Source organism: Anomaloglossus baeobatrachus, chromosome 4, assembly GCF_048569485.1.
Source record: "Anomaloglossus baeobatrachus isolate aAnoBae1 chromosome 4, aAnoBae1.hap1, whole genome shotgun sequence".
Lineage (NCBI taxonomy): Eukaryota > Metazoa > Chordata > Amphibia > Anura > Aromobatidae > Anomaloglossus > Anomaloglossus baeobatrachus.
Genome location: NC_134356.1, coordinates 467,445,179 through 467,470,113, shown reverse-complemented (window position 1 = coordinate 467,470,113; position 24,935 = coordinate 467,445,179). Strand labels below are relative to the sequence as shown.

Below are 24,935 nucleotides of genomic sequence, written 5' to 3'. Positions count from 1 at the left end.
ATAGCCCTGGGGTGGTACATATATACATATAATCTATCTACATACACATGCATATATATATATTTAGCTATCTAATCTGTATTATGTATATATATATATCCACACATACATTTCTGTATCTTTATTATTTCTGTCAATCATTAGCTATCTACTGATCTATTCTTTCTATATCTATTGCTATATATCTATGTATAGCCATCTATTATCTGTATATTTTAATCTATAGATTTATTTCCTGTATCCATTATCTTTCTAATTGATTTATAATCTATCTCTTATCTATCTACAATCTCTCTAGCTATGACACTTGTTTCACCTATGAATCCGCACTGCTGGCACATCGCCCACTTCTAATATGGCGTCTATGCTCCTGACGCACAACATGTATTAACGTGGGTGAATAAAGTTTTGTAAAAAAAAAAAAAAAAAAGTAAACAACATGGCGGCGTCCATGGTCAGAGTGACAGGTAATAGAGGTCCCGGAGAGCGGTGATGCTGTGGTCGGTGAATGCTCCTCGGGAGGTCGGATCACACATCTGCCTATATCGCGCTGTCAGTACAGGGCCGGGTGCGCTGCAGCTGTGTGATGCCAGACACTGCCGATATGTCGCGATACACACTGACCGCTGGGACGCGGCTGGCTGACCCATGCAGGCTGGTTACTGTGACCTCGGCTCCATAACGCTGGATATAAGTACACACACAGTAGATTGTGAAGGTTTCCTGCCCAGTGTACATAGCGCATGTGATGGCCGCAGTGCTGCTCTCACTGCTGACCTATAGCCGGCATGTTTGCCTGCCTATGTGGCTAGCTATTAGGTCAGGCTGGTGGCCATACGGCTGTGTTGACACACGTGTATTTCCCTGCTCTTACATGGACCACAAGGCCCAGGCTGACTAGTGTATGCTTACAGGCTCACAGACATGTCAGGATGTACATTAGGGTGGGGAGACCCTTCTCCTGACTGGGCTTTGTGATCTGTTTAGATCCCGGTGTCATCCTGGCCTACCATGGACCGTATAATACATCCTAAAGCTCTGTGCCCACGTGTGCGTATGGCATGCAGGTACGCTGCGTTCTGCACCGCAGCATAACTGCACGCGTCCTGCGTCCCCTGCACAATCTATGATTATGCATAATCCATGCGCACGTTGCGTTTTAGAACGCAACGATTTGCATGCTGCCAAATTGCTGCGTTCTAAAAAGCAACATGTCACTTATTCAGTGCGCTTTGGATGCAGCCCCCGCTCTGTCTATGGAGGGACGGGACACAACGTGGGCACATAGCCTAAAGCCGGGGTGATATGGCTGAGCACAGGCTGACATTTCACCTGTCTGAACAAGGAGTTATACAGCAGACATCATCCTCTGCAATAGGGGGCCATAGGTTCTCCCAGTAGAGAGGATCGAGCTGATTATGGCACTGAGTCTGGTCGGAGTGTGAGCTCAGTGTGATCCCAATTTGTCTGATGGGAGAATCAGAGAGCGCTGTGAGAAGAAGATGGAGAACAATATGTCTCCATCTTCTCCTCTGCTAGTTTCACACATACGGCTTTTCGCCGGATTGAGCGGACGCCAGTACAGTGTATACAGTACAGTGGCAGCACTGTAACTTCCGGGTCACATGCTCCGGTCATATGACAGCATGTGACCGGAGCTTGTCGCGCTGCCACTGTACTGTATACACTGTACTGGCGTGCGCCCAATCCGGCAAACCAGTGAAAAGCCGGATGTGTGATACTAGCCTTAGTCTGGTGATTTCCACGCACTCGTTGCCTTGCCTGGATCTGTGCCATCCAATATCGAATCAAACTCGGACACATTGTCTTTTTATTTTTTCTCACCTAAGAGAGAAACTAGCTGAGGAAAGAATCTAACATGCTCGACCTCATAGAATAACATTGATCCAGACACAGATGACACATAGCTGGAATCGGGCTCTTTTTTTCCCTCTGCATTGTTCTGCTCATACAGTAGGTGGCAAAAACTTGGTGACAGATTCCCTTTAAAGGGGTTGGTCAGCTTTGGTGACAAAAGTCTCTTCTGACGTGCTCCTTTAATTTTTTATTAGTATTGTTTAAAATCCACCAAAATATAAAATAAAAAAAATATACAAAACAACCCAAATATAATACAGTCGACACAATTTACAACATGTATACCAAAATATACAAGACTGGAGATAGGCAGAATTTGGCTTTCAGGGACATATTCGTCTATCAGTAGGAAAACCTACATTAAATATGGTACCCCTAACAGACAGTAACTACCCCCGTAGCACAACACCTAAAGGGGGTGCTAGAACGGGTAAGCATCATGTGATCTGAAAAATTCAATTATTAATGTCCTTGATAGAAGCTATAGGTTTACTTATCTGTTTAATTCTTCACATATTGACATCCAGAGATATAATAGTCCAGGTAGTCCCTTGAAATAAACGGCCACGGATGTCATAAATTCAGACCAGACACAAAGTTGTTTTCTTCAGGTAGAAAAATGCCTCAATGCGTTTCCCCAATTCAATTCATCAGGAGGCCCCCAAACAGATGTCGTGCATAGGTCAGATAGGATAAGCCACAGGGGAGGACAACTGAGGTAGCAGTGCTATGTGGAATGGTATGGTAGCCGTGTCTGATATTGCACCAGCTGCCGTATAAAGTTATCCTCCTGAACACAGACTTTACAAAGAATAACAGAGTTTGAGTTCATAGTTCGGGGGCTTTACCTATGCTGACCACTCACGCGAACATCGCTGTGCTCGGGTACACTCAGTGATCAGCCCAGTAAGAGCCGCATGCAGTGTTTGAATGGGTCACACTGAGGGTAACAACAGCGTTATCGGATATAGTGTGCACAAAAAATAAAAAATAAATATGAATGGACCCCCCCCACTCTTGGAAGTGTTCTGTTTATTCCCATCTGCATGTAGACGGAGACCCAAACTGCCCAATTAGTGACTTCCATTGAGGTTCTGGTCAAGTCCAAACCGAACTTTAAAGTCCAGCAGAACCCACCGAACCGATCTTCCACGTGTCCGCTCATCTGTACTCATTGTGTATTGAGAGTAAATCACGGACCGACTGCCCGTCTCCTGACTCACACTTGAGAGTCTTCTAGGAGTATATGAGGGTGTTAATTTCAGGTTTGGAGACCGGTGGGCACACACGTCTGAATGAGGCTTTAGAGTGAGATGGTGTGAGTCTCTGGGCACAACATACTATCAGAGTATTATTAGAGTATGTGCCCACAATGTCTTTATCAGGCAGATTCTGACTAGAACCCACCTGAAAAAGGACTATGAAAATGATTACCCTTTGCACAGCAGTGTAAAAATGATTTGCAATGTACATGTTGTGTCTTTTGTTACTATTCATTCTTATGGCGGCTTCCTCTGGGAACTTACCACTATTAAATACATAGTACGTAAAAAACAAAACATAGATGCCCCGAGAAAGCCTTTGCAAAAGATGTTGAAAAGTGCATCACTTCAGTAAATATGTCACTCCTTCAATAACGATGCGGGTCCGCCTACTTCTAAAAACATTCTGTGCATATACCTTAAAGGGAACCTGTTACCAGTTTTGGTGACCATAAGCTGCGGCCACCATCAGTGGGCTCTTATAGTGTAGAACATAAAAATCACTTTATATTACTCACCTAACGGGCGGTGCGGTGCAGACTGATCGGATGGATGTCTCCGTTCACCCATCCGACCAATCTGCACACGCACCGCCCATTAGTTGAGTATTATAAAGTGATTTTTACGTTCTACACAGCGGCCTGGGCTCTTATATACAGCATGTTAGATTGCTGTATATAAGATAAGAACCCACTGGTGGTGGCCGCAGCTTTTAGTCACCAAATCTGTTGACGGGTTCCCTTTAACAATGTCGAATTTTGTAGACGTTAATCTTTTATTCTGCATCTCTAGGTCTAATTTGCAGAGTTCCCGGCGCCATCCAAGTAAGGAGGAACTTGTCATTATCAGAAACCTTGGTTCAGAAGATTCCAAATGCCTTGTGGAGCTTAGGACGCCTGAATCATGTAGCCATCGCTGTACCGGACTTAGAAAAAGCCAAATCATTGTATCAAAATGTTTTGGGAGCAAGTGTAAGTGAGACCATTCCCCTTCCTGATCATGGAGTATACACCATTTTTGTGGAGCTGGGAAACACAAAGCTGGAGCTTCTTCATCCTCTGGGACAGAACAGCCCTATCTCTGGCTTCCTTCAGAAAAACAAGGCCGGAGGAATGCATCACATCTGTATAGAGGTATTGACTCACAGCAAATCACTCCTTTTTCTTATGTGTAAATACCTCTGGTTCTGTCGGAAAAACTGTGGCATGTAAAGAAGTCCTTGTAGTTTCCTTGGCTCACATCTCAAGCAGTAGGTCGCAGATACAGTGGGTACGGAAAGGTAATAGACGAAAATCCAGCATCCAAGTCCAATATGATAAAAAACTTCGACTTTATGTCACATGGTATAAAATTGGTAAAACCAGTTCAAAATGACATGGTCATGTCATTTTGAACTGGTTTTACCAATTTTATACCATGTGAAATAAAGTCGAAGTTTTTTATGATATTGGACATGGATGCTGGATTTTCGTCTATTACCTTGCTGTGGATTTGCCTGCCATTCCGTGCACCGTCCTAGGATTCTTCCTCCATCAGTGGTGAGCTGGTTATTTCTGTACAGTCGGTACGGAAAGTATTCAGACCCCTTTAAATTATTCACTCTTTGTTTCATTGCAGCCATTTGGTAAATTCAAAATACGGTAGTTCATTTTATTTCTCATTAATGTACACTCTGCATCCCGCTTAGAATTATCACCAAAAAGTTCTATTCTCATGTCATCAGACCAGAGAATCTTATTTCTCATAGTTTTGGAGTCCTTCATGTGTTTCTTTGCTAACTCTACACAGGCTTTCATATGTTTTGCACTCAGGAGAGGCTTCCGTCGGGCCACTCTGCCATAAAGGCCTGACTGGTGGAGGGCTGCATTGATAGTTGACTTTGTGCAACTTTTTCCCATCTCCCTACTGCATGTCTGGAGCTCAGCCATAGAGATCTTGGGGTTCTTCTTTATTTCTCTTACACGGCTCTTTTCCCACAATTGCTCAGTTTGGCTGGACGGCCAGGTCTAGGAACAGTTCTGGTGGTCCCAAACTTCTTTCATTTAAGGATTATGGAGGCCACTATGCTCTTAGGAACCTTGAGTACTGCAGAAATTCTTTTGTAACCTTGGCCTGATCTGTGCCTTGCCACGATTCTGTCTCTGAGCTCTTTGGGTAGTTCCTTTGACCTCATGATTCTCATTTAATCTGACATGCACTGTGAGCTGTGAGGTCTTATATAAACAGGTGTATGTCTTTCCAAATCAAGTCCTGTCACTTTAATTAAACACAGCTGGACTATAATGAAGGAGTAGAACCATCTCAAGGAGGATCACAAGGAAATGGACAGCATGTGATTTAAATATGAGTGTCTGAGCAAAGGATCTGCATACCTAATACCATGTGATATTTCAGTTTTTCTTGTTTAAAAAATGTTCAAAAATTTCTACATTTCTGTTTTTTTTCTGTCAAGATGGGGTGCAGAGTGTACATTAATGAGAAAAAAAATGAACTTTTTAGAATTTACCAAATGGCTGCAATGAAACAAAGAGTGAAACATTTAAAGGGGTCTGAATACTTTCCGTACCCACTGTATGTTCATTCTTCTTTACTTTTTAGTGCTTTTTCAGGTGGGTCCCAGGAGGAATGACGCACAAGGACAAGTTATGTAACTTTCTATCATATTTTTGTCAACAAACCATGGGTGATATAGTCGTATGAGAGCTTGTTTTAGGTTTTTGTTTTGTGATGAATTGTGTTTTCAGTGGAATCATTATTGTGTGTAAATAACTTAGGCCTAGGACACGCGGCAAGTAAAGTGGGCAGAGTGGAATGCAATAAATTGCTTCTTACTCTATGGGGCCATTCCCATCTGCAGTTTTTTTCTCAGCCCTAATTAGACTGAAAAAATAATTGCAGCATGCTGCAGGTGGAATCCATTCCGTATTCACTCGCACCCATACAAGTCAATGGGTGTGAGTGAAACATCAGACTGCATTCGGATGACACTGGAATGCAGTGTGATATACGCATCAGCTGCTAATGAAGGAGATAGGGAGATTAATCCCTCCCTCTCCACCGCAGCGCCCGCCCTCTCCTGCGCAGCTGTGATCTGATCGCAGGATCAGATCACAGTATAATGGCACTCAGCTCACACTCGCAGCACAGCAAGAGCCAAGGGTCATTAGCATTAGCTTTAAGAACAAACTTTTATTAACTTTTATTGGGAGAGGAATATAGACAAAACACAAAATCTGCCACTGTTTTTTTTTTTTTTTTATTAACTAAGTTTTACACGATTCACTCCGCTGCACAAAGAGCGTTATCTTTATTCTGCGTGTCATTTCGAATATGGCAATAATAAATTTATATAGTTTTATGTTTTATTATTTTGTACATTAAATAAAGTTTAAGAAAAACTACTAGTTTTGTGTTAGAAAAGGTTTCATTAAACTCCTTATGGGCTGAAAAGAAAGGTTGTAATGCATATCCATAAAATGAAATAAATATGAAGCTTCCACAGAGAAGACAATGGTGAGAAATCATCAGCTCAGGATTATCAACTGGTAAAAGCAGACAGATTCATTGGGGTCCAGAAATGAACTGGTAAAATGGGCTTTTTATCAATGTACTTCTGTATAATGAGCACAATCCTTTTCTGCCCATAGTAAATAAACCATCATCATTGAACGTAAGGAACGATAATCCTCATTTTTCACCTTTTAGATTATCACTTCCTCATTTGTGTCAGCAGAGGGCAGCAAATCCCCACTCTCCATTAAAAACCTGCCAATTTTACACCGGACTGCCTTTTTTACCGTTTTGTTGTGGTATACCGCATTTTCCCGCGTATATGACAACTTTTCAACCCCTGAAAAGCCGGGTGTTGTCTTATACGGCAGTGCACGGTGCTGTCGTTTACACACAATAAAAGATATTATCATCTGTCCTCCATTCCCGCGCTGCCTCCAGCTGCTTCTTGCAGTCTGTAGGCACGCAGACTCCTCTGTGATAGCGTCCAGAGCACGAAGCGGCTGCTGCAGGATGTCGTTATGGCTTTACTACAGTTAAATGCTTTACAGCGCTACAAAGCATTCAACTACAGTAAAGCGCTGACAGCAGCGGCAGCCCTGTGTATTGAACGCTATCACGAAGGGGTCTGTGTGCCTGCGGTCCACAAGAAGCACTCCTCCATGATCGCATCCCATACACAGGGCCACCGAGGCTGTCAGCGCTTTACTGCAGTTGAGTGCTTTGTGGCGCTGTAAAGCATTCAACTGTAGTAAAGCCATGATGACATCCTACAGCGGCCGCTTCGTTCAGACTATCATGGAGGGGTCTGTGTGCCTGTGGACTGCAACTAACAGCTGGAGGCAGCGCGGGCACGGAGGACAGGCGAAAATATCTTTTTTCTCTGACGCCTCATTGGGGGACACAGGACCATGGGTGTTATGCTGCCTATCCATAGGAGGACACTAAGTAGATGCAAAAGCATAGCTCCTCCTCTGCAGTATACACCCCCTGGCCGGGGCAGGCAACCTCAGTTTTAGCTTAGTGTTTGTAGGAGGCACATCTTTCAAGGTTTTGTTATTTTTTCAAGGTGACGGTTTCTTTTTGGGACCGATCTGCCAATACCATCAACGGGCGGGAACGCGGAGTGCTGCCTCCACGTACCCCCCTCCTGCGACGCTGGATCCTGGGCTGCCTTTTACTGGACGACGGGTCCCACAGACACCGATTTTCCAGAGCCCAGGGCAGAAGCACAATTCCTCAGCCCCTCTTTGCAGGCTCTGAGTTGGACATTGCACTGTGTGACCGGACACAGGAGGCTGATTCTGCTATTCCACTGCCTGGACTGAAGCAGTGTTTAAGGTGAGATTCCCCCTGACTGGTTTCCCAGACAAAGGGAGAAAAGACAGTGCAGGGAAGGCTCCCAGGACCACTGAATGCACAGTATTTTATTATGAGAAAGTCCCTTGCTGATTGCAAGGAGGAGAGCCCCAGGGATCCTGAACACACAGTGTTAATTTTTTCTCTAGCTTGCTGGCTGGAGGAGGGGGTGGGGGGGGGAGGGGGGGGGGAGGGGGGGGGAGTCCCTCGCTGTTTGCAGAAATCTGCACAGATAATTTACCGGTGGCGGGGGGGGAGGACCCAGAGCTCAGGAACTCACACTGTTTATTTGCTCTGTTTATTTGCTCTAGGTGCGGCTCTGATTGCAGAAAGCCGGCAGAGATTATCCTTCGGTAACTAGCTGTGTGCTGACTGGAGGGAGATGTCACAGAAGCTCCCTTCCCGCCGTTTTTTGCTACCGACAGCAGGGGGGGCACACTGACTTATTCTTGGCGCTCTTTTAGCGCTAAGCTCCGCCCACCCACGGGCGTGATAAGCCCCGCCCCCCCAGGAAAGCGTGCAAAGATCTCCACAGAGCTTACTCCTTCCTGAGGACGCAGGGCCATCGGCTGATTCTGGTGAGGTACTTGCTTCACTTGTAGCTCTGCTGACCATTGCTCCCCCTCCTGGCATACTCCTATCAGGAACATGCAGAATTCTAAGGGCACTAAGAGCGCTAAGGCTCACATAGTCTACTATTCAGCCTGCGCTGCCTGCCACGCTGAGCTACCACGTAAACACACCTTCTCTCTGTGGTTCCTGTGCCCATATAGCCCTCCAAGACCCGCCCGCCACCACCGCCGCAACCGTCAGCCCAGACCCTAGGGCTCCCAGCCCACCGGAATGGGCACAATTTCTGTCCCAATCCATGGAAAAACTGTCACAGAACCTGGTTCTGGCTATGCAATGTCGTCCTCCACACCCTTCTGGGCCCCTGGACGGAACGCAGCCTGAGGATACCCCTATGGAGGATCCCATGAGGTAATCCGGGCACATGCTTCACCGGTTGCAGGGATCAGGAAAAGAGCAAACGGCCGGGTGTCTCTAGCACTCTCTCATGACCCCCAGGGCTCTCCCTCGGGAGCACACAGGGCAGGCTCTCCCACACGCTCCACGGCTTCTGAAGAGCTGGAGGAGGGAGAATGCTGTTTGTACCAAGAGGATTCCTTGGTTTCAGCCTCCCAAGATGATCAAACTGCAATAGACTCCCTTATAGCAGCAATCAACCAAACTCTGCATGTGGAAGATCCCCCATCCACTACCACTGACCATGCGGTCTCCTTTAAGAGGCCAAGAAAACTCCAAAAGGTTTTCGCTGATCACCCAGAGTTTCAGGATATCCGCACAAAGCAAAGGGAGAAGCCCGACAGGCGCTTCGGTAACCGAAAACTCATGGAGTCCCGGTACCCTTTTGCCTCACCTGCCCCTAAGAGCTGGGCCGATCCGCCCTCGGTCGACCCCCCCCCCCCCCCGGTCTCCCGCCTTGCCACAAAGACGCTCCTGTCTTTGCCCGATGGTTTCTCCATCAAGGACCTGACAGACAGGTGGAGCACCTCGCCCACTCTGCTTCTGAGGCTGCGGGTTCCTCCCTCTCGCCCTCCTTTGCCTCTGTGTGGGTCGCAAAGGCGATTTCAGTTTGGGCAGAATCCCTTAACACTTCGCTTGAGAAATCACAGTTCACTCATACCTTCACAGAGGTAACAGCTCAAATTGCTGCTGCGGCGGAGTACCTCATGCAGGCCTCCATGGACGCTGCTACCTGAGCAGCGTTTGCCGCCTCAAATACCATAGCCATTCGTAGAGCTCTCTGGCTCAGACAATGGCGAGCGGACTCTGCCTCCAAGAAGTCTCTCACGGGCCTTCCCTTTTTTCCAGACCGATTGTTTGGCGAACGTCTGGACAAGCTCATTTCTGACGCCACGGGAGGAAAGAGTACCTCCCTCCCCCAGCTGAAGTCCAGGACGTCCTTCACCAGATGTCCACAGTCCTCGTTCCGCTCCTTTCGGAACTCATTTGGGTGGTCGACATCCCGTGCTGTCCCCGCCACCAGCCGTGGACTACGAAGAGACCGACCAACCTTAGCTAGCTCTCCCCGAAACCCACTTCGTCATGGCAGCCTAGACCAAAACAGTCCAGGACTAGGGAGACTCGTCCACGACGTTTTCCCCCCTCATGACTCCTTCGGCGCCCCGGAAGACACTCTCATTGTAGGAGGTCGACTGCGGCTCTTTCAACACATCTGGGCTGCCACCACAGACGACAAATGGGTGCGAGACCTTGTGTCTTCCGGTTTACCAGATAGAACTGACTCAGGGGTCGGGTCCGAAATTCTTTCTCTCAAACCCCCAAAGACTCGAAAACGACGCAAAGCTTTTTTCTCAGCAATCCACTCGCTCCAAACAGCAGGAGTGATAATACCTGTCCCGGACGACGAGAAGTTCAGAGGTTTTTATTCCAACCTCTTTGTGGTCCCCAAAAAGGATGGGTCAGTTCGACCCATCCTGGACCTCAAACACCTGAACAAACATGTGCACGTACGGAGATTCAGAATAAAGTCCCTAAGGTCCATTATTGCATCCATGGTCGAAGGGGAATTCCTCGCCTCCATAGACATCAAGGACGTGTACCTGCACATACCCATCACCCCAGATCACCAAAAGTTCCTCCGCTTCGCAGTTCAGGACTCCCACTTTCAATTCGTAGCTCTACCCTTCGGCCTTGCCACTGCACCAAGGGTCTTCACCAAAGTCATGGCGGCCGCCATGAGCGTCCACGCCAGGGGAGTAGTCGTTCTCCCTTACTTAGGACGACCTCCTCATCAAGGCCCCCTCCTTCCGCGACTGCTCAACCAGCGTACAGATCACTGTGGACATACTATCCCGCTTAGGGTGGCTAGTGAATCTAGACAAATCATCCCCGATCCACGATCCATCACCTTCCTGGGCATGTCCCTGGACACCCGTCGGGGCTTGATCTACCTCCCCCTGGACAAGGCGATCGCTCTTCAACGAGCGGTACGCTGCCTTCTACGTCCTCCGTCTCGCTCCATTCGATTCAGGATGAAGGTACTTGGCAGGATGGTGGCGGCTATGGAAGCAGTACCCTTTGCTCAACTGCACCTCCGCCCACTGCAGCTAGCCCTTCTAGCGGCCTGGGACAAGAGCCCCTTCTCCCTGGACAGACATCTTCACCTGACGCCTTCAGTCAGGTATGCACTCCGCTGGTGGCTTCGGTCCTCATCCCTATCGAAGGGGAGATCCTTTCTCCCAGTGAACTGGTGGGTCCTGACCACGGACGCAAGCCTCCTAGCCTGGGGAGCAGTGTACCGGCACCACACTGCTCAAGGACGTTGGACGCCCCAGGAGTCTTCCCTACCCATAAACATCCTGGAAATCCACGCGATCTTCCTCGCGCTCAGGGCGCTCTGCCCTCTGCTAGCGGGTCGTCAGATTCGAGTCCAATCGGACAATGCGACAGCTGTAGCCTATATCAATCGGCAGGGGGGCACCCGCAGCAAAGCGGCTTATCTCGAGGCCCACAAGATCCTCAGCTGGGCCGAATCGACGTGGTCAGTGATATCAGCGGTACACATACCGGGGGTAGAGAACTGGGCAGCGGCCTGGCTGCCGGAGAATGGTCTCTCCACCCAGAAGTGTTTCTACACATCTGCACTCGCTGGGGCACACCAGACGTGGATCTCATGGCCTCAAGGTTGAACCCAAAGGTACGCGCGTTCATAGCCAGGTCACGCGACCCGCAGTCCATCGGCGCGGAAGCTCTAGTCTGCTCCTGGCACCACTTCCGCCTGCCTTACATATTTCCACCTCTACCCCTGCTGCCGCGGGTAATCAGGAAGATCAAGGCAGAGGAAGTCCCGGTGATACTGATAGCACCGGACTGGCCCAGGCGCGCCTGGCACGCCGAATTAGTACAAATGCTCGCAGACGTACCGTGGCGCCTTCCAGACATCCCAGACTTGCTGACCCAAGGGCCCATTTCCCATCAGAACTCCAGAGCCCTAAAGCTGACGGCATGGCCATTGAGACCTGGGTATTAACAAGAGTGGGATTCTCCCCCACGGTTATTTCCACCATGATCAGCGCCCAAAAGCCTGCTTCATCCCGCATTACATGGAAAATCTTCCTTTCATGGTGCAGGGAAACTAACGTGCAGCCTATGCCTCTGGCCATCCCCAGAATTCTCGACTTTCTACAGTCTGGCTTGCAAGCGGGGTTGTCTCTCAGTTCCCTTTAAAGGGCAGATCTCAGCGCTCTCAATCTTCTACCAATGCCGCCTGGCTCAAAAACCGCAAGTCAAGACCTTCCTCCAGGGCGTTTCCCATCTAGTTCCCCCGTACAAACGGCCGCTGGACCCATGGGACCTCAATCTCGTTCTGGACGGTCTCCAGAGGTCTCCCTTTGAACCTCTCAAGGAATCCTCAGTTGCTCTTCTGTCCTGGAAGGTAACATTCCTGGTGGCAATTACGTCCATCAGACGGGTTTCGGAGCTGGCAGCACTCTCTTGCCGCGAGCCTTTTCTGATCTTTCACCAGGACAAGGTGGTTCTGCACCCCCTTCCGGATTTTCTTCCAAAGGTTCCTACCCCGTTTTATTTGAACGAGGACATTGTTCTGCCTTCCTTTTGTCCACACCCAGTTCATAGGGTGGAAAGGTCTCTGCATTCGTTAGACCTCGTCAGAGCTCTCAGATATTACATATCCAGGACAGCCCCCTTTAGGAAAACGGACTCTTTGTTCGTCATTCCTAAGGGGCCTAAGAAGGGACAAGCAGCTTCAAAGGCGACTCTGGCTCGCTGGATTCGCTCTGCGATCCAGAAAGTCTACCGCTTGCAACTCAAGCCCATTCCTAGTGGGCTGCGGGCTCATTCCACGCGAGCAGTTGGCGCTTCGTGGGCCATTCGGCATCAGGCTCCAGTGGAACAGGTGTGTAAGGCTGCGACCTGGTCTAGCCTACATACGTTTTCAAAGCATTACAGAGTCCATACCCAGGTTTCAGCTGAAGCAAATCTGGGTAGGAAAATTCTGCAAACGGCAGTAGAGCAGGCAGTAGGTGCTCCAGGCTGTCTGGGACTGGTTCCCAGTCCTTAGGTTGCGTTGTCTTGTTTTTATTTTTCCCACCCATGGACTGCTTTAGGACGTCCCATGGACTGCTTTAAGACGTCCCATGGTCCTGTGTCCCCCAATGAGGCGTCAGAGAAAAATGGATTTTTGTGTACTCACCGTAAAATCGTTTTCTCTTAGCCATCATTCGGGGACACAGCACTCACCCTCTTGCCCTGTTGGGCCTTGGTTCTCTCAGTACCTTATTCGGTTATGAATCTTCTTTTCTCATGTTCCTCTGTTGAGAGGGTTTTACTGTTTTTTTTCTCCTACTGCTTGTGTACTAAAACTGAGGTTGCCTGGCCCGGCCAGGGGGTGTATACTGCAGAAGAGGAGCTATGCTTTTGCATCTACTTAGTGTCCTCCTATGGATAGGCAGCATAACACCCATGGTCCTGTGTCCCCCAATGATGGCTAAGAGAGAACCATTTTATGGTGAGTACACAAAAATCCGTTTGTGTGTAAACTATGGCATAATAGGGGACAGAAGAGAACCTGCAGTAGGGCATTATTAAACATTGGGCTCATTACTGCAGGGGACATTATTAAACAATGGGGACATTACAGCAGGGGACATCACTAAACAATGGGGATATTTCTGGGGTCGGCTTACACTCGAGTATATACAATATATCCCAAACTCTATATTTTAACTGGATAAGTTGGGGGTCGTCTTATACGCCGAAAAATACAGTACTTTTTTTTTATTGTATTAGAAATCATTATTGACTTTGCTTTCTCTTGAAAAAGCATACCGCGAGAAAAAACCCTGGATTAGAAATATAAGAATAATATCCCTGGCATAATTTAGGCGTATATTCTATATTGATTGTTTTATTTTTTTTTATATTAAATTAAACTTACAAAGAAGGGCATCAATGTGTATACATTGCCTTATGAGATTAAAGGGAATCTGCCCCCCTATCCCAGGTTTCCCCAACTCCAGTCCTCGAGGGCTGCTAACAGTGCATGTTTTCAGGATTTCCTTAGCATTGCATGGGTGTTGGAATCATCAACTGTGCAGGTGATTAAATTATCACCTGTGCAATACTAAGGAAATCCTGAAAACCTGCACTGTTGGCGGCCCTTGAGGACTGGATTTGGGGACCCATGCCCTATCCAACCCTTCAGCATTGATACCTGTACGCCCAAATTCCCTCCTTAACCAGCCCTGTATAATGCTATTCACTAATATGAAGGTTTAAAAAAAGGACTTCTAAGGGTATGTGCGCACGTTGCTTTTTACCTGCTTTTTACCTGCTTTTTTGCTGCTTTTTCTTCTGCGCTGTTTAATGACAAAATGGATGTGTTCTTCTATTCAAGCAAAGTCTATGGGAATTTGGGTTTCTTGTTCACACTATGTTGTTCAAAATGCTGCCTTTTTGTGGCAGAACTTTGGTCAAAAACTCAGCTTTGCAGTGCAAAACCCAAATGGCAAAAACAATTGACATGTTGCTTCTTTGAAAAGCTGAGTTTTTGACCAAAGTTCTGCCACAAAAAGGCAGCATTTTGAACAACATAGTGTGAACAAGAAACCCAAATTCCCATAGACTTTGCTTGAATAGAAGAACACATCCATTTTGTCATTAAACAGCGCAGAAGAAAAAGCAGCAAAAAAGCAGGTAAAAAGCAGGTAAAAAGCAACGTGCGCACATACCCTAAAGCTCACTTTCCCTATGTTAATTAGGCCTGTGACTAGTCACAGAGGCATTAGACCCCCTGACTAGTCGGCCCCCTTTCCATGTTATCACTCACCTGTGGGCCATGATTTCCATGAGTCTGTGTCATTGCCAGGTCCTGTAAAACATGCGCACGGCTCATTTTGGCCACGTCCGTGCACCTCCGAAGCAGGGTAGACGCTTCCGGCTTCATTAGGCACACTGTGCATGACCGGAAGTTCAGAAGACCTGTACATGAGCTATCTTTTGATCGTGTGCAGTGCTCCTAATGAAGCCGGGAAGCATACAACCTGCTTCTGAGGAGCCGAAATGAGCCATGCGCATGTGTGAGATTCCATTAGCTGGTGGTGACGCCAACTCATGGAAATCCTGTTATAGCGCCCAGAGGGGCATGATAACATGGAAAGAGGGCCTACTAGTCTGATCAACTAACGTCCCTGCAACTAGTCAAGGCCCGAATTAGTATAGATAAAGTGAGATTTATAAGTCATTTTTTTTTTTAAACCTTCATATATGTGAATAGTATCATACAGGGCTGTTATGGAGGGAATTTGGATATACATGTATGAATGCTGCTGGGTTGGAGGCCATAGGGGACCTGACAGTTTCCCTTTAACAAAATAGTAATAGTTCTGGCACACTGAAACAATTGATGACATGAAAAAAGATTTTTGAATGCTGAATAAATTTATTAGGGCAAAGGGTAAGTTTCCCTTTAACAGACATCCAAAGGACCCCAGACCATACATGACCAAGATAGGTGTGTACTGATGTCAAGCACATACCGTATTTTTCGCTTTATAAGACGCACCGGATTATAAGACGCACCCCAAATTTAGATATAAAAAAGGTAAAAAAAAGAAAAATGGGGTCCGTCTTATACTTCGGTGTTCTCTTACCTTAGGGTGGCAGCAGTGGTGGTGAAGCGGGGTCACAGGAGGCACAGGTTGTGCTGTCAGGCGCGGCAGGTCAGTGGCAGCGGGTCCGTGGTGGCAGGAGCCGCGGGGTCCGTGGTGGCGGCAGCAGCGGCGGCGGGTGAGTCGTGCAGCAGGCCGCTGCAGTGAGTGTCCCATTGTCCGCGGTCCCGGGTCAAATGATGGCTCAGTGGTGGCAGCGGCGGTGACGGCTCAGTGGTGGCAGCTGCGGTGACGGCTCAGTGGTGGCAGCGGCGGTGACGGCTCAGTGGGGGCAGTGGCTGTGACTGCTCTGTGGTGGCAGCGGCGGTGACGGCTCAGTGGTGGCAGCGGCGGTGACGGCTCAGTGGTGGCAGCGGCGGTGACGGCTCAGTGGTGGCAGTGGCTGTGACTGCTCAGTGGTGGCAGCGGCGGTGACGGCTCAGTGGTGGCAGCGGCGATGACGGCTCAGTGGTGGCAGCGGTGCTGATGGTTCAGTGGTGGCAGCAGCGCTGATGGCTCAGTGGTGGCAGCGGCGGTGACAGCTCAGTGGTGGCAATGGCTGTGACTGCTCAGTGGTGGCAGCGACGGTGACGGCTCAGTGGTGGCAGCGGCGGTGACTGCTCAGTGGTGGCAGCGGCGGTGACTACTCAGTGGTGGCAGCGTCGGTGACGGCTCAGTGGTGGCAGCGGCAGTGACTGCTCAGTGGTGGCAGTGGCGGTGACGGCTCAGTGGTGGCAGCGGCGGTGACTGCTCAGTGGTGGCAGCGGCGGTGACTACTCAGTGGTGGCAGCGTCGGTGACGGCTCAGTGGTGGCAGCGGCAGTGACTGCTCAGTGGTGGCAGTGGCGGTGACGGCTCAGTGGTGGCAGCGGCGGTGACTGCTCAGTGGTGGCAGCGGCGGTGACTACTCAGTGGTGGCAGCGTCGGTGACGGCTCAGTGGTGGCAGCGGCGACTGCTCAGTGGTGGAGCAGACCGATGCCGTGTTTTCCCAGTGTATCCGCGGTTCCGATTCAAGTGATGTCGCCTGGAGCGGCGCATGCGCACATGGGGCTCTCATCCAAGGGCTCAATCTGCGCACGCGCTGACTCACGGAGCAGCGCGTGCGCAGATGGAGCTCTCATCCAAGAACTCCAGCTGCGCATGCGCCCGCTCCCGCTCCCGGCGCCATCATTTGAAAGTGGGACCGCAGACAAACTGGGTAACTTGCTACACAGCCGCCCGCCCCGCACGCACAGAGTGGCAGCCAGCAGGTTGCGCGCCCACCCTGCATGCACGTGGCCGGGTACCTGTGCTTGCGTGCGGGCGGCAGCCAGGTGCACACAGCGCCCAGCCGCCGGCCGCACACAGCCACGGGTACCTGGCCGCACACAGCTCCCGGCCGCACTCAGCGCCCGACCGCCGGCCGCACACAGCCACGGGTACCCGGCCGCACACAGCGCCCGGCAGCCGGCCGCACGCAGCCACAGGCACCCGGCCGCCCGATTACCGCACAGGCAAGACCCCCAGGTACCGCTATATTCCGATTATAAGACGCACCCCCCATTTTCCTCCCAAATTTTTGGGAGGAAAAGTGCGTCTTATAAAGCGAAAAATACGGTAATTTCTTTGTAAAACTACCAGCCATATACAGTTACCATAAAACCACAGTTACTATACGAGTAATTTCATAATTAATGAATGCATCCAAATTCGTAGTTATTATAATCTATAAACCAGGGAATTAGGTTTTATTAGGTACTATAATAAATTGTACTGAACACTGAATATAATGCAACAACGGTTTATACATCCACGCAGGTGTTAAGGCGCAGCAAAGCTGTGGACCCAAGAACGAGAATAATGTGGGGGCAAAGCTTGCAGTGCACATTACTGACCTGGATTGGACACATTGGCAAACCACATCTTTTTGTATATCTGGAAATGGTGAATACTGCCCGGAGGGTGGCCAGACAGTGTCTACAGTGACTGTCGGCTTAATTCTCGTGAATGGCTGCCTTACAGCTGTGTCCGGTTTCCCTTCGGAATAGTCTTTTGGGAACTTCAGCAGAGGCCCAGAAGTAGCGCTCGATATCATGTGAACCTAGCTTTATTTCCATTTTATCGCTTTCGGGAAAAAAAAATAATGTGAAAAGATTTTATCAAAGTCCCAGGAAGTTTACACTTTTGCACTTTGGTTTTTGCCTTCCTTTGTTCCAACAACCATAACTTTATTTTTCAGTCAGTCTATCTGTATAGGGGTTTGTTATTATTAGCGACATGAGTTGTAACTTTGAATGACGCCATTCATTTTACCATATAATATTCTGAAAAACGGAAAAAAAAAATTCAAGCGCGGTTATATCCCAAAGAAAACCACCATAATTCTACCATTTTTGGGGGATTTTATTTTGACACTGTTCAGTGCGCGGTAAAATTAACCTGACATGATTCTCCAGTCCAGTACGGTAATGGGGATACCATACTACACTACTATACTTCTCCAGTTACTTCATTATTCCATTGATGAAATAAATTTGGAAATTTGTAAAAAAAAAAAAAACAAAACGAATTTTCTTTCCATCACCCTTTTTTTGAAACTCATAACTTTATTTTATTTTTCTGTCCATAGTGTTATATCAGGACTCTTACGTTTTGTGTGCTCAGCTGATATTTTTATTCACACTACCCTTCATATGACATTTTGATTAATTTAATTTCATTGCATTTTTTTGGTAAGTTTGGCAACTGAAAAAAAATGCAATTTAGGCATTTTAGATTTTTTTTTGGAGACCTTTAACCAATGGTTTAAATAATTTTGTTTCTTGACAGGCTGATATATTGGGACACAGCAATACCGAATATTTTATTTTTCTTTTTTTAATTTTATTGGGGGAACAGTAGGGTCTTTCAAAATTTTGCATTTTTTTAAAATATTTTGTAAAACATTTGTTTTTATTTTTAGTCTCCTTAGGGAACTTGAACCTGCAAGCATTTGATCTCTTATACTACCGTGTACATAGCAATGCCACAGTATTCAGTATGTAGGTAAATCGCTGTCTCCTATATACTTGAGCTTCATATGAAGACCAAGATGGCAGTAATATGAGCAAGCTCCTGTCTAACATGGTAACCCAACGGTTCTTCGCGGGTGTCTGATGAAAGCCAATGTGCCTGCACTGGTGTCATTTTAATGTTGATATCAGAGATTGACAGTGGTATTTAAGTGGTTCATCCCATCCCACCCGCTGTAGTTAGGCCCCTTTCACACATCACTTTTTTTGCCATCAGTCACAATCTGTTTTCTCGACGGATACCTCGCAGATTGTGGCTAAACTGATGCGACTGCTCCGTTTTTCAATGGATCCGACTAGCTGAGGGCTAAATAATACTTGGAGCATGCTCAGTTAAAAAAAAACCGAATCAGTCACCGTATTCTGTCATTTGACGGATGACGACGGATCCTGCGCCCATAGGCTTCCATTCCACTAAGCGACGTATCCGTCGCCGTCTGTTTTTTTTTCGACGTACACAAGAAATGTTACTGTTGACGTTGTCTTGGTTCGACAGACAAACATTTTTCGACGGATCTGTCGAATGACGGATGAAATGTGAGGCCATCTGTCACTAATACAAGTCAATGAAAAAAAAAAACGGATTCAGTGGCATCAGTCGCTGGATCCGTTATTTTTTCAAAATTCGATGGATTGTGACTGGCAAAAAACTGATGTGTTAGCTATGTAACACAGCCAGCACCTGCTCAGTATAAACAGGCTCATCTTCTGACACTGCTTCATACATTACTTATCAACATATGACGGAAATGTACCGTATTTTTCGGACTATAAGACGCACCGGACTATAAGACGCACCCTGGTTTTAGAGGAGGAAAATGGGAAAATAAAACTTTAAGCAAAAAATGTGGTCATGACACACTGTTATGAGGCGAGGATCTGCTGCTGACACTGTTATGGGGGTAATGTCCCCAAATTCTCTACTAAGGTACCCCATCCTGGTAATGATCCTCCTGCCTTGTATATGATCCTGCTATAAACCCCCCATCCAGCCTGTTCACATACCCCCCCCCATCCAGCCTGTTCACATACCCCCCCCCTATCCAGCCTGTTCACATACCCCCCCCTATCCAGCCTGTTCACATACCCCCCCCATCCAGCCTGTTCACATACCCCCCCCATCCAGCCTGTTCACATACCCCCCCCCATCCAGCCTGTTCACATACCCCCCCCATCCAGCCTGTTCACATACCCCCCCCCATCCAGCCTGTTCACATACCCCCCCCCCATCCAGCCTGTTCACATACCCCCCCCCATCCAGCCTGTTCACATACCCCCCCCCATCCAGCCTGTTCACATACCCCCCCCATCCAGCCTGTTCACATACCTCCCCCATCCAGCCTGTTCACATACCCCCCCCATCCAGCCTGTTCACATACCCTCCCCATCCAGCCTGTTCACATACCCCCCCATCCAGCCTGTTCACATACCCCCCCATCCAGCCTGTTCACATACCCCCCCCATCCAGCCTGTTCACATACCCCCCCATCCAGCCTGTTCACATACCCCCCCCCATCCAGCCTGTTCACATACCCCCCCCCATCCAGCCTGTTCACATACCCCCCCCCATCCAGCCTGTTCACATACCCCCCCCCATCCAGCCTGTTCACATACCCCCCCCCATCCAGCCTGTTCACATACCCCCCCATCCAGCCTGTTCACATACCCCCCCATCCAGCCTGTTCACATACCCCCCCCATCCAGCCTGTTCACATACCCCCCCATCCAGCCTGTTCACATACCCCCCCATCCAGCCTGTTCACATACCCCCCCCATCCAGCCTGTTCACATACCCCCCCCCATCCAGCCTGTTCACATACCCCCCCCCATCCAGCCTGTTCACATACCCCCCCATCCAGCCTGTTCACATACCCCCCCATCCAGCCTGTTCACATACCCCCCCATCCAGCCTGTTCACATACCCCCCCATCCAGCCTGTTCACATACCCCCCCCATCCAGCCTGTTCACATACCCCCCCCATCCAGCCTGTTCACATACCCCCCCCCATCCAGCCTGTTCACATACCCCCCCCCATCCAGCCTGTTCACATACCCCCCCCCATCCAGCCTGTTCACATACCCCCCCCATCCAGCCTGTTCACATACCCCCCCCCATCCAGCCTGTTCACATACCCCCCCCCATCCAGCCTGTTCACATACCCCCCCATCCAGCCTGTTCACATACCCCCCCCCATCCAGCCTGTTCACATACCCCCCCATCCAGCCTGTTCACATACCCCCCCCATCCAGCCTGTTCACATACCCCCCCCCCATCCAGCCTGTTCACATACCCCCCATCCAGCCTGTTCACATACCCCCCCCATCCAGCCTGTTCACATACCCCCCCATCCAGCCTGTTCACATACCCCCCCCATCCAGCCTGTTCACATACCCCCCCATCCAGCCTGTTCACATACCCCCCCCCCATCCAGCCTGTTCACATACCCCCCCCCATCCAGCCTGTTCACATACCCCCCCATCCAGCCTGTTCACATACCCCCCCCCCATCCAGCCTGTTCACATACCCCCCCCCATCCAGCCTGTTCACATACCCCCCCCCCATCCAGCCTGTTCACATACCCCCCCCCCATCCAGCCTGTTCACATACCCCCTCATCCAGCCTGTTCACATACCCCCCCATCCAGCCTGTTCACATACCCCCCCCCCATCCAGCCTGTTCACATACCCCCCCCCATCCAGCCTGTGCACATACCCCCCCCATCCAGCCTGTTCACATACCCCCCCCCCCATCCAGCCTGTTCACATACCCCCCCCTCCCATCCAGCCTGTTCACATACCCCCCCCCCATCCAGCCTGTTCACATACCCCCCCCTCCCATCCAGCCTGTTCACATACCCCCCCCTCCCATCCAGCCTGTTCACATACCCCCCCCCATCCAGCCTGTTCACATACCCCCCCTCTCATCCAGCCTGTTCACATACCCCCCCCTCCCATCCAGCCTGTTCACATACCCCCCCCCCTCCCATCCAGCCTGTTCACATACCCCCCCCCCCCCATCCAGCCTGTTCACATACCCCCCCCCCCCATCCAGCCTGTTCACATACCCCCCCCCCCCATCCAGCCTGTTCACATACCCCCCCCCCATCCAGCCTGTTCACATACCCCCCCCCCATTCAGCCTGTTCACATACCCCCCCCCCCCATTCAGCCTGTTCACATACCCCCCCATCCAGCCTGTTCACATACCCCCCCCCATCCAGCCTGTTCACATACCCCCCCATCCCTCCTGCTCATATACTCCCATCCTGCTCATATACCATCCTGGTATATGGCCTGTATCCTATAGCACAGAGAAAAAAATAAACGTTTATACTCACCTTTTCCTCACTCCCTGCAGCACCGATCATATCTTCCTCTCTGGCACGCTGATCTGTGTGTGTGGAGCCGTTCCCCTGCTGCATCGCGATGTCTTCCTGTCTGTGCCGATCAGCTGACCGGCTCAGCACAGATCAGCTGACCGGCACAGACAGGAAGACATCGCGTGCAGCAGGGGGGCGGCTCCACACACGGGGACGGGTGAGTGTACTGATTCACTGCACCCCGCGCTGGTAATGACGCGCGGGGGGCAGTGAATACAGCCGCACATGATCACTCCAGGCTGTAATTGCCAGGGGTGATCATGCGGCCGGCTCTTTACTATGCGCGCGTCCCCGCTCATCCTTCTGCCCACCTGTCAGTGCCGGCTTCAGCGCTGAGAGATGGGCGGGAGGATGGGCGTGCATATGTAATGAGCGGGCCCACGTGGTCACGGCAGGCGCTGCTGCTGCCTGCTCGTGCCCCCAATGACCTGCAGCACCCTCATTCCCAGCCGCAGCCCTATAGTCAGACCATAAGACGCACCCCCAACTTTCCCCCAACATTTGGGGGAAAAAAGTGCGTCTTATGGTCCGAAAAATACGGTACATCATTGGCCGTTAGGATATTAAGGCAGCTAAATAGCATGGTTTCCTTTTCTCTTTTCTTTTCTATGCCCTCTTCTCCAAAGGTAGAATAGGTCAGGGGAAAGGGGTATGTATGCTCTTTGATGTAAAGTATATCTATTTGTTCCTTTTTCTCATCCTTTTTTGCTTAAATAATAAGATACACGTCTATACAAATATGCTATCTTTTGTTTTTGTTCCTAGGTTGATGACATTAAAAAGGCAATGTCGGATCTGAAACAGAAAAATATCAGGTTATTAAGTGAAGAGCCAAAAACTGGTGCACATGGAAAACCAGTTGTATTCTTGCACCCAAAAGACTGTGATGGAGTCCTGGTGGAGCTGGAAGAAGCCTGATGGAAATGCCAAAATATATAGAACTGAGAACATGTAAAGATAATTGCTGTCCAAGAAATCAAGTCACATTTCGCCATCATTACTATTACTTTTCTATATCGCACTTTAGTTAGAATCTTACAAGGGAAATAAATATATAACTACTTAGAAACCTGCATCTCCCGAATCTAATATCTGTTTAATTTTTAGAGTTGTATGTATCCATATGTGAAATGGAATGCCTATGAGCTGTATGTGAACAGTACGGCAATTTCCAGAAACGTATGAGCTTCAGAGGGTGTCACGGGTGTTAGTTTATTATATTTTCAAATTATGAAAAGGGGAGGGTAATCCACCTTCAAGTGGGGCTTCGAAAAATTAGAGCTAGGCTCCTGAGTAATCTGGTATCAGGTGGAGGCAGGGGTAAGCTAGATCAACATGTCAGACTATCTACTACACTCGCAAGTTTCAAACGGAACCTGAAAACTCATCTGTTCAGAAATGCCTATAACCTTCAATGACCTCACTGCTTCACCACCACCACCGTGCGGAGCTGCGGCCCCCACCACCACCGTGCGGAGCTGCGGCCCCCACCACCACCGTGCGGAGCTGCCGCCCCACCACCACCGTGCGGAGCTGCCGCCCCACCACCACCGTGCGGAGCTGCGGCCCCACCACCACCGTGCGGAGCTGCGGCCCCACCACCACCGTGCGGAGCTGCGGCCCCACCACCACCATGCGGAGCTGCCGCCCAACCTACACCCCACCTACTGTCTCCTCCCCAAAATCCCATAGAATGTAATCCCGCAAGGGCAGGGCCCTCTTCCCTCTGTATCAGTCTGTCTATTGTAACTTATATATGTATTCTGTATATAACCCCTTCTCATATACAGCACCATGGAATCAATGGTGCTCTAGAAATAAATAATAATAATAATGAGATCTACTGCAGAAGGAAAGATTATTGGTGATATTTCTAAGATTTTCCAGTAGGTGGCAGTAGAGTATAGCGATTGCAGCTAGGACTGGCAAAAGACAGCAATGTTCTTTATAAAATACCGTAAGACATTTTATTTCTCTTAGTAAAAAAAGTTTCAAGAATAGGGCAGATTTCAAGTAAATAGGTGGTCCTATCAGCTCTGTGACCTTAGAACATTAGAAACGCACTGTGTGATGCCTGTGGGAATATGAAGCTACAAGTGTAAGTGCTATCCTCAAGTTGGCCCTTAAAGTGAGAAGAGGCTAAGAAGTCAGTTACTGACCGCAGTGAGATAAAATAGGTAATCTCCACTTCCTTCTCTGGTGGATTAGGAGGAAATTCACCAATAGCTCCGGAATTCTCACAGGCAGGTATGGCATCAAACCAAGTGCCAGTGGTGGATCTTGATGATTTGTGTGCCCATCTGAACATTTTTCCAACAAGCCATAACCTAACTGAAAGCAGTTAAAGGGAATCTGTCACCAGGTTTTTACAATTTAATCTGAGAGCAGCATAATATAAGGGCAAAAATCCTGATTCCAGTGGTGTGTCACTTTCTGGCCTTCTTAGTATAGTTTTGATAAAATCAATCTTGAATCAACAGGAGATCATTAGAGGACTACTTGGCATGCTGCAAGGTAGTCCAGCATATTCATGAGCTCTGTATAACTGCTAGATCTGCAGCACAAAAAACATTCATTTTATCAAAATGGCAGTAAACAGCTGAGTAAGTGACACATCGCTGGAATCAGGGTCTCTGTCTCTATATTATGCTGCTCTCAGATTCGGTAGCAAAAACCTTGTTACAGATTCCCTTTAAGACATGTAAGTTTGTGTAGTTCTGTACGTAGTGCTCATACGCAATTCTCTAACTCACATGTTGCAAATAAACCTATCAGAAACTTTCAAAGACATGACCTCATATGG

General features: G+C 48.9%; 1 protein-coding gene across 1 annotated transcript; it reads left to right on the top strand.

Annotated features, from left to right (window-relative positions):
- Positions 1-436: 436 nt before the first annotated feature.
- Positions 437-23,971, top strand: MCEE (methylmalonyl-CoA epimerase). Its single transcript, XM_075342719.1, has 3 exons — positions 437-467; positions 3,933-4,273; positions 22,898-23,971. The coding sequence occupies exons 1-3, from the start codon at positions 440-442 to the stop codon at positions 23,048-23,050; spliced, it is 522 nt and encodes a 173-aa protein (XP_075198834.1). The 5' UTR covers positions 437-439; the 3' UTR covers positions 23,051-23,971.
- Positions 23,972-24,935: the final 964 nt, after the last annotated feature.